This window comes from Marmota flaviventris, chromosome 2 (genome assembly GCF_047511675.1).
Source record: "Marmota flaviventris isolate mMarFla1 chromosome 2, mMarFla1.hap1, whole genome shotgun sequence".
NCBI lineage: Eukaryota > Metazoa > Chordata > Mammalia > Rodentia > Sciuridae > Marmota > Marmota flaviventris.
The window spans coordinates 119,605,844-119,623,371 of NC_092499.1; the positions used below are offsets into that span (position 1 = coordinate 119,605,844).

General features: G+C 37.2%; 1 protein-coding gene across 5 annotated transcripts in view; it reads right to left on the minus strand.

Moving 5' to 3' along the window:
• The window catches only part of Edc3 (enhancer of mRNA decapping 3), a 50,184-nt gene extending 34,676 nt beyond the window's left edge, over positions 1-15,508 (minus strand). Inside the window, exons 1-4 of one of the 5 annotated variants that reach the window (XM_071608469.1) lie at positions 15,273-15,508; positions 5,175-5,252; positions 4,033-4,214; positions 2,935-3,254 (exon numbers count right to left, since the gene is read on the minus strand). In XM_071608469.1, the coding sequence (XP_071464570.1) occupies positions 2,935-3,254; positions 4,033-4,196 (484 nt within the window). In that variant the 5' untranslated portion in view covers positions 4,197-4,214; positions 5,175-5,252; positions 15,273-15,508. Of the gene's footprint in view, positions 1-2,934; positions 3,255-4,032; positions 4,215-5,174; positions 5,253-15,164; positions 15,182-15,272 lie in introns of those variants that run through there. The other 4 variants (XM_071608471.1, XM_071608470.1, XM_027923689.3 and 1 more) reach the window with 4 other exon arrangements.
• Positions 15,509-17,528: the final 2,020 nt, after the last annotated feature.

Consider the following 17,528-nt stretch of genomic DNA (forward strand, 5'->3'; position numbering starts at 1 on the left):
CTAATACCATTCTACATTAAAAGGAGACAGGACTCCTTGTTGACATGACTGATTTCAGGGATAGGACAGGAAATATAAGATAAGCCTTGCTGGGCTGGATGGCACACGCCTGTGATACCAGTGGCTTGGGAGGCTGAGACAGGAGGATCACAAGTTCAAAGCCAGCCTCAGCAAAAGCGAGGCATTAAGCAACTCAGTTAGACCCAGTCTAAAAAAAAAATACAAAATAGGGCTAGGGATGTGGCTCAGTGGTAGTGTATCCCTGAGTTCAGTCCCCAGTATTCAAGGAAAAAAAAAAAAAAAAAAACAAGCCTCAAGCATCCTATTGTGCCAGAAAGCAAAGATGTACTAGGGGCCAGGGGAAAGCTACAATGATGCTAGGAGATGTCAAAAGAACATGAAAGGGCTGGGGATGTGGCTCCATGGTAGAGCACCTGCCTGGTATGCATGAAACCCTGGTTCAATTACAGTATCACAGGAAAACACAATAAAAAGACACACACCAGAATAATTAAAGAAACTGAAAATGGGCTTTATAGTTAAAAAAAAAAAAAAAAAAAAAAAGAATACGAGAGTCAACTGAAAAAGATCCCAATGGTTAAAGGTGAAATAATTTGAACACCAAAATAAACTGAATTATAAACCAAAGTATAAATATATACCTGAGCCCATAGCATACTGATAACAACTCACTTTAATCATGAGAAAACATAAGACAAATACTAACTGACGGACATTCTACAAAACACCTGACTAGTATTCATCAAAACTGTGTGGGTCATCAAAACTAAAGTCTGTCCCAGGTGTGGTGGTACACACCTGTAATTCCAGCGGCTCAGGAGGCTGAGACAGGAGGATCACAAGTTCAAAGCCAGCCTCAGCAACTTAGTGAGGCCCTAAGCAACTCAGCAAGACCCTGTCTCTAAATAAAATTTTAAAAAGGGCTAGGGATGTGATTCAGAGGTTGAGCACCTCTGGGTTCAACCCCCAACACCAAATAAATAAAGTTAAGTCTTAGAAACTATCACAGCCCAGAGAAGTTGTGACTACTAAATGTGAAGTGGTATGCTAGATGGGATTCAGGTATAAGGACATCAGATACAAACTAAGGCAATCTAATAAAATACGAACTTTACTTAATAATAATGTATCAATATTGATTCATTAATTATAACAAATATACCACACTTACTCTAAGATATTAAATAAGTATGCAAGAAAAATAAATGCACAGGGAAAAATTATAAATTGTTAGAATATTTGAACTATTAACAAATCAATATTTTTGGTTAAAAAAAATTTTTTTAAAAAGAGGTTTTTTTTCAGAAGAGGCTAAAATCTTTGTGGAATGGGTCATTTCCTATCCAAGCATTCAGAAGAAGTAACAATTGAATTTCAATCATCAATTCAGATAGTTGTTTCCCAGGCACTTAAAGAAGTCACTTTGACAGGAGGATTGCAAGTTTGAGGCCAGCTTAGGTGACTGAGTGAGACCTCTTCTCAAAATTAAAAAAAAGGACTGAAAATGTAGCTCAGTGGTAGAGTGCCCCTAGGTTTAGTCCCCAGCACTGGCTGGGGAGGAAGAGCATACATGGGTGGTGGTAGGGTGGGGGGTTGGGGAGGTGATATGATATGAAATGAGCTTGAGGGGGGAAAAAAAGGAAATGACTAGTATTTACATAGCACACTAAGACCTGGGGACCACAGTTCAGGAGCAATAAAAGCAACAAGAAGCATCTAGAACAACTTCTTACATGTGGGTTCCAGAGAGACCTAGCTCACTTTAAACTATCTTTTAGAAGGTATTGCCAAGGTATGACTCTAGCTTGTAACTTTATATGAATTAGGTAATACTCATTTAAAATTCCTAGTATATCTTGCCACTATTTCTGAGTATAAAACTAATAAGTAATATTTAGAATATTTTGTAATCTAGAAATAATCTTTTTAAAATTTTTTTAAATTTTTTTTTAGCTGTAGTTGGACATAATACCTTTATTTTTATTTATTTATTTTTATGTGGTACTGAGGATCAAAATCAAGGCCTTACACGTTAGGCGAGCGATCCACCACTGAGCCACAACCTCAGGCCCAAGAAATAATCTTTTAAAAGAACATAATATTCATTTAAGGACCTAGCAGATACAAGTGAATCTGTTATGATTCACTGTTACCACATTACTCTAGTGAATATAATAAAAAGCATAGCAGCTTCTAGGGAATTAACTCTCATTCTAAAACCAACAAATGGCATTCAATAATCCATTATTACCAAACAAAATTGGGAAGTAATATGCACAAGTGCATGTTCTCCTTGATGTTCTAGGAAGGAGAGTAAATACAACAAACCTAAGTCAGAAAATGAAAGATCAGAGAGGTCTACACCAATTCCCACCTCTCCTTTAATTGAGGATCGGAGCCAAGAAACAAGAAGAAAAAGCCACTCAAGAATCCCCTAGAACAGCCCAAGTGCAGGTTCAATTCAGATGTCACTTACCATCATCAGGTGTCATATTTAAAACAACATCACAGTCTAAATGAACTCTGAATAGATCCCTGACTTTCCCTGAAGGATGGGAGTGGGTAGGAAGCTTGAATGCATCTGTAACAGCTCACTTCCTTGCCCTTGACATTTTGAGGAATCAGACCCAAAATGAGAGACCCATGTTATATATTTATTAAGCTCTATCACATCCTTTTTTAAAAAATATTTATTTTTTAGTTGTAGTTGGATACCTTTATTTTATTTATTTATTTTTATGTGGCGCTGAGGATTGAACCCAGGGCCTCGCACATTCGAGGTGAGTGCTCTACCACTGAGCCATCCTTTTTTTATTAGAGTAATAAAGGACTTATTTAAAAAGCAGCAGTAGATAAGAGCTTACAGTCTTGAAATATTAAGTTAAAAAGAAATAGCAACATGACCCTACTTACAGGAGTTGTGCCGCCGACGGAAACTTTTGGACTGACTCAGGGATTCCATGTGCCTATCCACATAGCTCCTTGAGCACTGCTGCTGCTGGGGAGAAATGGTCACATCTTGGCTCTTCACATCTGTCCTCTTAGGGATGTTCTGAGGGGCACTGCTGGAAGAGACTGGCTTCTTGACCAACTTGCCCATGCCATTGTGATTGATACCCACTTGGCAGCCAATACCAGAGGGACCTAATTCTGTCTGATGAAGGTCTCCAAAATGCTGGTTATCTCCAGGACCTGGTATCTCCAGAATTTTTAATTCTGTTATATCACCTGCCCTGAAATACATAAAAGAGTCCTAGTTTTAAAATTATAATAGTGATAACATGAATGAAAATGAAATCAACAACAAATAGCTACCCCTTACAAGTCTGCATTTTTAGTGTGGATGTAAGCATTAAGAATGGATATAGCCATAGAAAAAGGTTATATGTGAGTATGTGTAGAGAGAGAATTAAGGAACTATTCAGAAAATCAAGGAAGGAACTCTTGCCTGACGGCCTTCAACTTTTTATTTTTATTTATTTATTTTTTTTGGTACAAGAATGGGAAGTGTTACCAACTGGTGAAAAGATGTACATGAAGACACAATGAACCTGAGACTTGTTGGCAAATAACAGAAAAGGACTTTTCTGAAACTAAGGACTTTAGCTACTGCTTCTGGGGATAAATTATAATACAAATTTACAAAAAGAAACATTTATGTAGGAGAAAAATTAATCAGGACCCTCAACATGAGAAAGCATAAATAATACAAAATTGAGAAAGGAAACCTGAAACCATAAAAGAAAAAAAAAGTTATGCTGAATTTAAATAATATAAAGATTGTGTGCTTGACAGAGATAAGAAATAAGATTCATAAACCCTGAATTATTATCTGAAAGCTAATTACAACACAAAGGCTCTGCTGAGAACAGCAGCTAGACTGTAAGACCTAAGACTGCAAAATCTCACACCTGACAAGACTCTACTCAAAAGCAGTCCCATCCAAAAGAACACTGGCAATCAAGCACCATGCATCACCAGGCTGGATTTGGAAGAAGTCAAGATCCTCACCTGAAGGTGACTTCTGGCACAAGACACTTCACTCCATTGTGGAAAGGCCGGGTGAGAGAAATGGTCTGGCTGACCTGATCCACTGCTGATACTCTTCCCTGATAGACACCCAAGCTATCTCCACAATTGATGGACACAATACTGCCCAGCCAATCCGTAGCCATGTTTTAGATGTGATACCACTGTAAAGAGAAGAAACCATTCAGTACACCCTGAAGAATAGACATTTTCAATTAAATTCAACAATTATTAAGACATATTCTGTCACATCCTTAACTGAGATAATAAAACAAAAAAATTTTCAAAATTTTTCCAGGAATATGCATATTAATAAACAGTATTAATGTATACAAAGATATAATTGCTTTAAAGTGCATACATTAGATAGTGACCAGACATCAAATCATACAAATTACTTTATTGTTTACATTATGTTTTATAGACTTATATATCATTTAATTATATTCTAACAAATCTTTCATCAAAATGATTTCAAAGAGAATATGTTGTCTGGAAATAATTCTAGTTATAAATTCTGAACTCCAGAAAAACCCAACTGAAGGCACCATAGAACACTACATCTAACAACTACAAAATATACTTTTTTTTTTTTTTTTGGTACCAGGGATTTGAATCCAGGAGTGCTTAACCACTGAGTCACATCCCCGGCCCTTTTTGAGAGAGGGTTTCACTAAGTTGCTGATGCTGGCTTTGAACTTAGGATCCTCCTGCCTCAGCCTCCTGAGTCACTGGGAACATAGGTGTGGACCATTGCGCCTGGCAGAATATATATACTGTCTTATAGTCCACAAGTTCATCAACAAATGGTGGGCCTTCAACAAGTACCAATAAATTTCAAAGGATTGAAACCACAGAGTGTATTCTGTCCACAACAAAATTAAATTTGAAATTCATAATAACAAAATATTTAGAATATGCCCAAATATTTAGAAATTAGGTAAGATGTTCCTAAATAAACTATAAGTCAAGAAAGAAATTAAAAGTTAGAAAATAGTTTGAACTCAATGATAACAAAAACACAACATACCAACATTTGTGAAATGTGCTTAAAAGGAGAATTTATAGTTTTAAATGTTTCTTTTAGAAAAGAAAGATTCTGAGCCAGGTGCAATGGCACACACCTGTAATCCCAGAGACTCAGGAGAGGTTGAAGCAGAAGGATCACCAATTGGAGGCCAGTCTCAGCAATTTAGCAAGACCTGTCTCAAAATTAAAAATAAAAAGGACTGGGGATGTTGCTTGGTGATAAAGCACCAGGGTTCAAGCCCTATTACCCCTCCCCCCAAAAAGGAAAGATTTTGAATATTTTCACCATAAAGAAATTACAAATGTTTAAGAAGATAGATATGTTTATCCAAACATTACTTGGTACTCCATATAAATATGTAAAATTATATTTTTTTGTGGTCCTGGGAATTCATGCATGCCAGGCAAATGTTCTACCACCAAGTTATACCCCATCCCTTTTTAAATTTGATTTTGAGATAGGGTCTCGCTAAGTTGCCCAGGCTAGCCTCAAACTTATGAACCTTCTGCCTCAGCCTCCCTAGAAACTAGGATTATAGTCAGACACCACCATGCCTGGTGATATGTATAATTTTTATGCTTTTACATATCAGTTAAAAGTTTTAATTAAAGAAAATAAATTTAAAGTCAATGATCTAAGCTTCCATCTTAAGAAGTTTAGGGGAAAAAAATTACACATCAACCCAAAATTAATAGAAAGGAAATAAAGAAGATTCAGTGAAACAAGAAACAATATTAACTCTTTGAAAGTTATAACAAAAGTTTTTAATCAAGAAAAAAGGTAATATGACCAATATCAGGAATGAACAAAGGTACAGCAAGAAATTTTAAAAGGTACCAATAATTTAACAACTTAGATAAAATGGGATGTTGCTTGGTGATAATGTCTCTGAAAGACATTATGTTATCAAAATTGACACAGAATTAGAACCTTTGGATAGCTCTGTATCTGTTTTAGAAACTGAATTGGCCAAGAGAATATGACAAGCCACAGGCTGAGACAAAGCATTTGAGAAAGAAATATCTGATAAAGAACTGTTATCTAGAGCTGGGGTTATAGCTCAGCAGTAAAGCACTCGCCTAGCATGTGCAAGGCCCTGGGTTCAAGCCTGAGCACCACATTAAAACAAACAAACAAACAAATAAATAAATATCTTGAGTCCAACTACAACTAAAAAATAAAGATTTTTTAAAAAACAACTATTATCTAAAATATACCAAGAACCCAATTTAAAAATGGGCAAAAGTTGGCCATGGTAGAACACAACTGTAATCTTAGTGACTGGGGAGGCTGACATAGGAGGACTGCAAGTTCAAGACCAGCTTCAGCAACTTAGTAGGCCCTAAGCAACTTAGTGAGACCTGTCTCAAAATAAAACATTAAAAAAGGGGTTGGGGTTGTGGCTCAGAGGTAGAGCGCTTGCCTCACACATGTGAGGCACTGGGTTCAATCCTCAGTACCATATAAAAATAAACAAACAAAATAAAGGTATTGTGTCTATCTAGAACTAAAAAAAATTAAAATTAAAAAATAAAACATAAAAAAAGACAGGGAATGTGGCTCAGTGGTTAAGCACCGGTGGGTTCAATCCCTGGTACCCCCACCTCCCAAAAAAAGGCAAAAGAACTTGTCACCTCATTAAAGATATACAACACGGCAAACAAGCACATGAAGAGACACTTGATATCGTATCATTACAGAAATCAATTTTTAAAAATGAGTCACCAAAATCCAAAAGATTGACACTTTAAATGCTGCCAAGGATATGAAGGAATGAGAACCCTCATTCACCACTAATGAGAATGCAAAATAGCACAACCACCTAAAAAAGTCTGACAGTTTTTTACAAAACAAAATGTATTGGCTGAGCATATAGTGGAGGCTTGGTGGGAGAGGCAGGGGATGTACATAAGCTCTGTGCTTTCTGTTCAATTTTGTTCCAAACCTAAAACTGCTCTAAAAAAACTGGATGTTCTAAAAGAAAAACAAACAAAAATGTCTATTTAAAAGAAAGAAACTTATATAAATTCAAATCTTCACATGATGAAAATGCTAAACCTAGATGGCATTACAGGTTAATTTTATCAAACATTTAAGGAAGAAATACTGCCAATCTTACACAAACTTTCAGAAAAGGAGCCTGTATAGTGACATGTACTATTGTTCCTGCAACTTGGGAGGCTGAGACAGGAAAATCACTTGAGCCCAGGAGTTTAAGACCAGCCTGGGCAACACAGTGAGACCCCATTTCAAAAATAAAAACCAAAAAACTTCCAAAAATATAGAGAATGAAATATTTCCCAGCTTGTTCAAGGCCAGTATAACCCTGATGTGAAAACTTCCCCACAAAAGCATTAGAAGAAAAAATAAAAACCCATACCCCACACAAATACAGACAAGATATCCTCAACAAAATATTAACAAATCAAATCCAGCAATAATTATGAATCATTAAATACCATGATTATTTTGATATTTACTCCTGAAATGCAAGGTTGGTTTAATGTTTAAATCATTTAACAGAATGACTTAAGTAAAAATAACTTAAGTAAAAACAGAAAAATTATTCTGATACCAAAACCAAAGAGTACAAAAACTCAAAACCTACAAAATAATACCCCTCATGAACAGACACAAAATTCCTCATCAAAATACCAGACAATGGAATTCAACAATAAAAAGAATTCTACAGCAAGATCAGGTGGACATTATTTCAAAAATGCAATGTTAGCTCAAAATTAGAAAACTAATGAACATAATCTACTGTATTAACAGGCTAAAGAAGAAAAGTCCTGTGATTGTAGCAGAAAAGTCATGACAAAATTCATCACCCAAGAATTAAAATTTTAAAAAAACTCCCAGAAAAAGGGAATAGAGGAAAATTCCTTCAATTTGATAAATTATCTAAAAAATCCTATAGCTAATATTCTACTTAGTGGTGAAAAACTGGATGCTTTCCCTCTAAGAAGGTTCACTCTCACAACTTTTATTTATCACAGCACTGGAAGATCTTGCAATAATTCAATTTTATTTCAATATACTAGTAATGAACACATGGACACTGAAAGTAAAAACATATTATTTACAATTGCTCAAAAACTGAAATACTAAGTAAATCTAGCAAAACATGTACAGGAGATTTGCATGCTGAAAACTATACAACAATGACAAAAAAAAAAAAAAACCAAAGTGTTATTAAATAAACTGACAGATGTACCACATTAATGGAATGAAAGATTCAACACAGGGATGGGGCTGGGGCTCAGGCTCAGTGGTAACGCACTTGCCTGGCATATGTGCGGCCTGAGTTCGATTCTCAGCACCACATATAAATAAATAAAATAAAGGTCCATCAACAACTAAAAAAAAAAAGATTCAACACATATCCATTTTCCCAAAATTGTTATACAGGATTGATGCAATTCCTACCAAAATCCTAGCACAATTTATTGTAGATATAGACAAGATTATTCTAAAATTTATATGGAAAGGAACAAAAATAAATCGATTTAGTCAAGAAAGTGTAAACAATCATTGCACCTGATTCTAAAACTTGGTTATCAAAATTATATGGCATTTGAGGAGGAAAAGACATATAAATCAATGAAATGGAATAAAGAACCCAGAAATAGATTCACACAAATGTGCCCAACTGAGTTTTGACAAATATAGAAATAATCCAATGGGGCAACAGAGCTTTTACAATACCGGAATGAATGGACACCTATCAATGCAAAAAAAAAAAAAAAAAAGGAATCTCAGCCTAAGTCTCATGTTTTATACAAAAATTTACTCAAAATGGATTAAAGACTTGAATGTAAAACACCAACATCTGAAACTATTAGGAAAAAAAAAATGTAAGAGAAAACTTCAGAATCCAACGCAACAAGGAACAAAGAGTTCCTCAGACTTGATACCAAAAACTCAATTCACAAAACAAAAAACTAACCAACTGAACTTATTGAAAATTAAAAACTTTTGTTCTGCTAAATATTTGTTATAAAGATAAGACAGGCTAAGAGAAAATGTTTGCAAATCACATATCTGACAAAAACAAAGTACTGGTATCTAGAATACACACAGGACTTCAAAATCAATCTAATTGGGAAACGAGCAAGACATTTCACCAGAAAGGATATACAGATGGCCAATAAGCACATGAAAGGATGTTCAACATCATTAATTAGGAAAACGCAATTAAAACCATAGTGAGATACTCACTATACTCTTTTCAAAATGGCTAAAATAAAAAATAGTGACAATATTAAATGCTAATAAGTTGTAGAAAAACTGAAGCACTTATAAATTGTAGGGGAGATATTAAGTTTGGTGCAGCCAGTCTGGAAAACAATTGGTCAGTTTATAAGAAATTTAAGCATTATCTAAGAGAAAGAAAAACAAGGGGCTGGGGCTCGACAGTAGCGCACTTGCCTGGCATGTGTGAGGCACTGGGTTCAATTCTCAGCTCCACATATAAACATATAAATAAAATAAGGTCTATCAACAACTTTAAAAAAAGAAAGGAAAAACAAGTTCACACAAAAACCTGTGCAAAAAAAAAAAAAAACTGTGCACAAATGTTTACTCATAATAGCCATAAACTAGAAACAACCCAGATGACATTCAACAAGTTAATAAACAAACTGGTATAGCCATACCATGGGAGGGAAAGTAAAAAAGCCAACTTCCAAAGGTTACATTTGTATGATTATGTTTAAATAACAGACTTGAAAAGACTAAGTAATGGAAATGAAGAACAGATTAATGGTTCCAAAGGTTAAGGGAGGCATAGGGTGGAAGGAACAGAACTTCTGCATCTTGACAGTATCAATGAAAGTGTTCTAATAGTGATATTGTACTATGGTTCTGGCAAAATGTTAACAATGGGGGAAACTGAGTAGGGTACATAGAAATTCTTGGCATTATTTCTTAGTACTGCATGGGAATGTAGCTCAGTGACAGAGTGCTACTGGGTTTAGTCTATATGGGAGAATTAACATTCAAGTTCTTCAACCTCTAAATGATAATCCTCTCTCCATTTAAATCTTTTAATTTCTCTGAGCAATCTTTCATAGTTTTCATTATAGAGCTCCTGCAAACTTGTTATTAATTTATTAGTATTTTATGCTTTTAATGCTATTATAAATGGTATTTTAAACTTCATTTTTATTATTATTTGGTACTGGGGACCAAATCCTAGGGTGCTTAATCACTGAGCCACATTCCCAGCCCATGTGGATCCACGGATCAAATATAAGTATTAATCAAAACCCAAGTTAAGGTGTTGGAGGTTTCAGTCAGTGATAGGGTGCATGTCTAGCATGCAGGAGACCCTGAGATCAATACCCAAAACCCATAAATGGGGAATTTATGGGTGGGGAATTACTACCTTTTTGGAGAAATTGAAAAGCTGATTCTAAAATACATATGAAAATACAAAATACTAAGAATAGCCAAAACAAGATGAGAGAAAAATAGAGATGTTTTACACTATCATATTTCAAGATTTTTCTAGAAGGCTAGAAAAACCAAGACTCTCCCTTTTCCCTGTTCTCCAGACACAAAGCCCTTCTTAATACTCCTCAAATACATCAGGCTGTTTTCCTCTAGAACTTTGCACCAGGTAGTATTTCCAGAATACTCTTTTCCCAGCTCTATGAATAGCTAGTTCAACCTTGTCTTTCTTTTACCTGCTAAAATGTTACCACCCCAAAGAAATCTTCCCTGGCTACCCAGTCTAACATGGCTATTCATCAGCACTCTCCAAACTTCACCTTCTGTAATTACTTTGAAATGAAATCACCATCTATATTTCCTTGTTTGTTGATATTGTGTGTCACTCCACAAAAATAGGGCAAAGAATATCTGTCTTCTTTAGCCAACAAGACAGCCTGGAATGGAAGAGGAATTCAATAAATAAATATTTACTATTTGGATTGGATTTCTGATTTAAAATATTAAATGAATTATACATAATAAATGTGTCTTAATCACTCAAAAGCTAATTTTAGACATATACTTAAAAAAATATAGAATCCAAAAGAAGGAAAAAGGGGCAGAGGAAGGAATATAAAGGAGCAATTTTTTTAAAAAAACACTCCTATAATAAAAAGAGTATGTCTTGTCAGAAACACAGAGCATGAAAGAGCCAGCTCTAAGATTAATCAAACTCATAATTGTCTAGTGATCTAACTAAGCAAGTATCAAAAAACTATATTAACAGGGGCCGGAGTTGTGGCTCAGTGGTAGAGTGTTTGCCAACATAAAATATAAATAAAATAAAGTTATATTAAAAAAAATATGTTAACACAATAGAAAATAAAAGCAAATGAACCACTAGGCTCATCCATATTTTTAACATATTATAGAAAATTTCAAACGTACATAAATGCAGAGAGAACAGCATAATGAGCCTCATATACTCATCACAGGGTTGCAGCAATTATCAACACATGAAAGAATTTAAGGGGCTGGGGATGTGGCTCAAGCGGTAGCACACTCGCCTGGCATGTGCGGGGCGCTGGGTTCGATCCTCAGCACCACATAAAAATACAATAAAGATGTTGTGTCCACCGGAAAAACTAAAAAATAAATATTTAAAAAAAAGAATTTAAGAAATCAGGTGAATTTCGAATGCTATGTAACTGCCACAATGATATTGATTTAAAAAAAAAGAAAAGGCACAAACACTTGAGGTTATTTCCTCTTCCTGATCAGCCTTTGCCTATTTAATGTCACAAAAGTACCTATTTTCTTCCCTATTATACTCCATCACAATGCTTATCTAAGATTGATGTAGAATAATACAATATATATAATACAATATTTAAAAACACCAGAAATTATCCAGATAGGAAAAAGTTTTTACTTCTCCATTCAACATGTATCTTTAATATCTTGATGTTCTACATCCAGGTTTATACTATACTAATAATGAAATTTAAAAAAGAAAAAAAATCTTTTTCTTCTTTTTGGGAACAGAGGATTGAACCAAGGGACACTTTATCACTGAGATACACTCCCAGTCCTTTAGGGCCTCACTATGTTGCTGAGGCTGGCCTCTGAACTTATGAACCTACTGCCTCAGCCTCCCAAGTCACTGAGATTACAAGTGTGCACCACCAGGCCCAACTATAAATCAAATTTTAAATATTCTGAAAATGTGGATGTTAGTTGACAAGTGCAGTTTTTCTATTTAGTTCTATATTAATTGAAACTTTTTAAAAAGTAATTGCTAGAGCTAGGGCTGTAGCTCAGTGGTAGAGCACTTGCCTAGCATGTGTGAGGCACTTGGTTCAATCCTAAGCATCACATGAAAATAAACCAATAGAGGGCTGGGGATGTGGCTCAAGCGGTAGCGCGCTCGACTGGCATGCGTGCGGCCCGGGTTCGATCCTCAGCACCACATACAAATGAAGATGTTGTGTCTGCCAATAACTAAACAATAAATATATATAAAAAAAGAAAATAAACCAATAGAGCTGGGGATATAGTTCAGTTGGTAGAGTGCTTGCTTCGCATGGGTTCAAGGCCCTGGGTTCTCATCCCCAGCACCATGTTAAAAAAAAAAAAAAATCTGCCCTTGGGGTAGACTCAGCAACACATTGAAGGCAATAAATAAAAGGAAAATAAATAAACTAAAGGTCCATCTACAACTACAAAAAATAAAAATTAAAGAAACATACTAAATGTGTAACAATCTGCCCCTTCCTTTTATGGGAAGTTCCTCTGTAAAACACATTAATGCTTTATTCAAAACTCATCAGATGTTTTTTTCCTATAAAGAAAATTCCTAACAGAAGGGAGACCAGTAGGTTTAGAGAAAGGGGTTTTTTTTGGTGGGGGGTGATAAGGGGACAGAATGGAGAGGAACTAAGGAATGAAACTGAGCAAAGTATGTGCATGTATAAACATGCCACAATAAGGGCTGGGGATGTGGCTCAGGCGGTAGCGTGCTCGCCTGGCATGCGTGCGGCCTGGGTTCGATCCTCAGCACCACATACAAACAAAGATGTTATGTCCCCCGAAAACTGAAAAATAAATAAAAAAAAAAATTCTTTCTCTCTCTCTCTTTAAAAAAAAAAAAACAAAAACATGCCACAATAAATCCACTGTTCTGTATAATTATTATGCACTAATTAAATTCCTTTTTCTACACAAAACTCTAAACCTAAATTAAATAAGAGTGCCAACAACTGGGTTCAACAGATTAAGACACTAAGGAAGAGCGCTTCATCCATTAAGGGATGAATAATTCTATGTCAAAAGAGTCCATAGCTGAAACCGGAAACATAGGAGCTACAAAGGAACTATCTTTGATGCTTTTTGTTTTCTATGTTTCTGTCAAGTTATGATATATATAGCATGTTCACATGTTTTAAGTGAACAGCTCCATGAATTCTTACACATTAATTCACCCATGTAACCACCATCCAAATACCCCTGAAGGCTCTATTGTACCCCACTAAAGGTAGCCATTATTCTGACATAATGAAAACCCAGTTTGGCCTATTTTTGAATTCCATATAAATGGAAGCATAAAGACTCTCTTTAAAGTATTTGACTTCCTTTGCACATACCAAAAGTTAATTTTTTTTTTTTTTGCCTGTGCCACATACTGTAAATAAGCAAATAATCCACTCTAGTGTTGATACAGTAGGGTTATTTCCAGTTCCAAGTTAGTATAAATAATTCATATTCAGATATATGTTTTCATGGTTGGCAAATGTACTCATTTCTTTTCCTTTTTTTAAAATTTATTTTTTCACACAAATGAAGCACAACTTTTCATTTCTCTGGTTATACATGATGTAAAATGTACTCATTTCTGCTGTGCATATTACACAGGAAATCAGAATAGACACAGTATTTGGCTTTACTAGAAATTGCTGGTTTTATTTATTTATTTATTTTTTAATGAAATAGAGGATGTCAGAGAGCATCATTTGTAGAAAGGATAGATAAACTTTCTATTGTTGTGTGTGCACACCAGCAGGGAGTGACAAGGTAAAATACATGAAACATAGGCCAAAAAGTTTGAGAGACTTTTCTAGTCTACAGCCCTAACCCCACAAGGAAGTTCCACCAAAAAATTTTTGGCAATTAATAACTCATGCTCTTTGCAAATCTTCACATCACACAGAGATAACAAGCCCCTCAAAGTGGCCCACACCTGTCATCCTGGCTAACTGGGAGGCCAAGGAAGAAGGATTACAAATTTCAGGGCAGCCTTGGCAATAGCAAGACCCTCTCTCAAAATAAAGTAAAACAAAAACCCTAGAAACTGACAAGAATTTTGTACCAAGCACAACTAACATACCATTCATTCACTTGAAAAGAAGGACCAAAGTAAACTTCTTTTCTCATAAGTTAAAATAAAAAAGATGACATTCATCTGAGGTTTCCAGTTGAAATACAAAACTGCTCAGAAACATTTATATTGTCGGAATTAAGACCCATATGTGACAGATGGCAGAATTAAATAGTTTAGTCTGTGGCTAGGAAGAAGAAACATTCTTGAGTTCCGAGTTCCTCCCCTGTACCCACAGAAGGGGATTAAGACGACTCCAAGCTCCGCCAAGTGGGAGACTGAATATCAACTGGTCAAGCCAACAAGGGCCATTCCTTCCACACACCAAAACACCTGAACCACCCAACAAGTCAATTATTGATAAATAGAATCGACGTCACACAAAGAGTACTGATAATAAGAACGGCAGACTTACAAAGGTCAAGAATGAATCAAGGGAAAGTCAGTGGGGTGCCCTGTCAGGTATCAATTTCTCAGTCACCCTCTCCTCCCACATCCCGTTCACCTCTGTCCTCAAGCTATCAGTCATGGATGTGGTGCTCACGCTCGTGCCTGCCACTTGTCTCACTGTCCAGACAGAAACGGAGGCACGAAGCAGTGAGCGGCGACAGCCACGAACAAGGAGAACCCAGAGCCCAGGCCTCTAGTACCTCACACAATCCCCACACTATTCGGAATCTCTCTGTTCTCGGCCTGCCACTTCTAACCAAAATTCTGGGGCCACCCCTAGTAATGTGGACCGCTGCGAACTCGAAGGGACCCCCTCCCCCCTACCTCGCGCCAGTCTCTATTAAGGTTTACAAGACCGGAAACCCTACAGTCTAAAAGCAAACCCCGCTGGCAACACCGGAAGCCCCCTCCCACGAGCACCCACAAACCGACCGCCTACTCTCGCTCCCAGCTCCGCGCCGTCTGGTCTGGGCCTCCTCCACACACCACACCAAGCCGACCCCGCACCGCGAAAAGACCCACAGAGGGGGCTTCTCCACCCACCCCCACAACCACGATTGCCGTGCCGGAAGCGACCCCGCGTCTTCACGCCGCCGTCGTGAGGTCACTTCCGGCGCGACTCCCTGGAAAACTGAAGGGCCGGCAATTGAGGCGCGGGGCGCCTGGGAAATTTGAAAGGTTGGGACTACGCGGTGAGGGCAGGCCTTGCGACCCCCCCCCCCGCAGAAATGTGCAAAACTTTCCGTTCTACACGCCCCACCTGCTTATATTCCATGGGATCTGGCCTGGAATCGGGGGGGTTCGGCACCCTCACTCCTTGGTGCAGGTTTCGGGGGACCAGCCACCTTGCAAATCTCCACCACAAGCTCCTGCTTGGCGTCCTGTCTGTTCTCCGCCAGCGCCAATCGCGCAGATAAAGTGGAGTACTTTTAGATTGCCGCGTTCACGTGGGACCCTCTCCTTGCTAAATTGCAGCTATGGTTTGCAATGAATAGACCACCTCTCGCCCGAACGGATTAAAGGAAATAAATGTCGACCCAGAGTTGATCTTCAAAGTTTATTAGCTTCAGCCCATTTAAAGCTTATAATAAGTTAGTCGGTGCCTAACTCCCCCCCCGCGCCCCAGCGTTCTGTACACGGGCTGATGCGTTTCTCCGCCCCTTGGAATTGTAGGGTGTAGGTAACCTTGATTTTGAAAAAAAAGTTTACCCGTTGGGCAGAGACCATACTTGAAGTCTTTCACGTGGGCAGGCATCTTAGAATAGGGTAGTACTGTAGTTCCAGACAAGGCTCTGCTACAAAATCAGGAACTTTTAAAATTCTCTAGGGCTCAGGAGGCTAAGGCAGGAGGATTGCAAGTTAAAAGCCTGCCTCAGCAACTTAGAGGCCCTTAGCAACTTAGTAAGACCCTGTCGCAAAATAAAAAAAAAATGGGCTGGGGATGTGACATGCACAGTGGTTGAATGTACCTGCGTTCAATCCCTGGTACCAAAAATATCCTGAGGAACTGCTTCACCACCCTCCCCATCCCTTGTCCCAAACACATAACAATCACCTTACTATTACTAGAAATTCCCTAAGTCTGGAAAGGCCGTGGCTGGCTGGCTGGCTTTGTTTTGGTTTGGTTTTCCTCCTTCCAAACTTTAATTTTAGAGCATTTTTAGTTTCAGGGCAAAATTGAGCAGAAAGTACAAAGAATTCCTACGTATCTTCCTTACACAAAAACAATTCCCCATGGACATCCTGTGCCACAGGTAGTATATTTGTTAACAATTGATGAACCTACATTGATAGATAATTGTCACCCAGAGTCCATAGTTTACATTAAGGTTCATAATTGATATTGTACATTCTATGGATTTTGACAAACCTACAGTGACGTTCATCCACCATTGTAGTGTCATACAGAATATTTTCTCTGCCTTAAAAATCCTCCGGGCTTGGGCTGGGTTATAGCTCAGTGGTAGAACGCTTTCCTAGCACATGCGAGGCACTGGGTTCAATCTTCAGCGTCACATAAAAATAAATTAAATAAAGGTACTGTGTCCCAAGTCTCTGGGCTCTATCTAGTCACCCCTCGCTCCTCAACCTCTAATAACCACTGATCCTTTTACTGTCTCCATAGTTTTGCCTTTTCCAGAATATCATTTAGTTGGAATTGGCCTTTTTCATTTAGTAATATGTATTTAGTATTCCTCTGTGTCTTTTCACGTCTTGATAGTTTATTTTTAGTACTGAATTAATATACTGTTATCTGGGTGCACAACAATTTATCCACTCGCCTACAACAGGACATTTTGGTTGTTTCTAAGTTTTGGCAATTATGGATAAAACTGCTGTAAACATCCATGTCAGGATTTGGGGTGGACATAGTTTTCATTTCCTTTGTGTGACTACCAAGGAGTGTGACTGCTAGTTCATATGCTGTCAAACTCTTTCAAAGTGAATACACCATTTGGCAGTCCCACTAGCTGTGAAGAAAGGTTTCTCTTGATTCAAATCCTTAACAGCATTTGGTAGTATCAGTGTTTTGGGTTTTGGCCATTATAATAGATAAATTTGCAATTTCCTAATTACACGTTTCTAAACATCTTTTCACATACTTGTATGCCATGTGTATCTTTTTTGGTAAAGTCTGATCAGGTCTTTTGCCCATTTAAAAATGCCCAATTAAAATTGGATTATTTT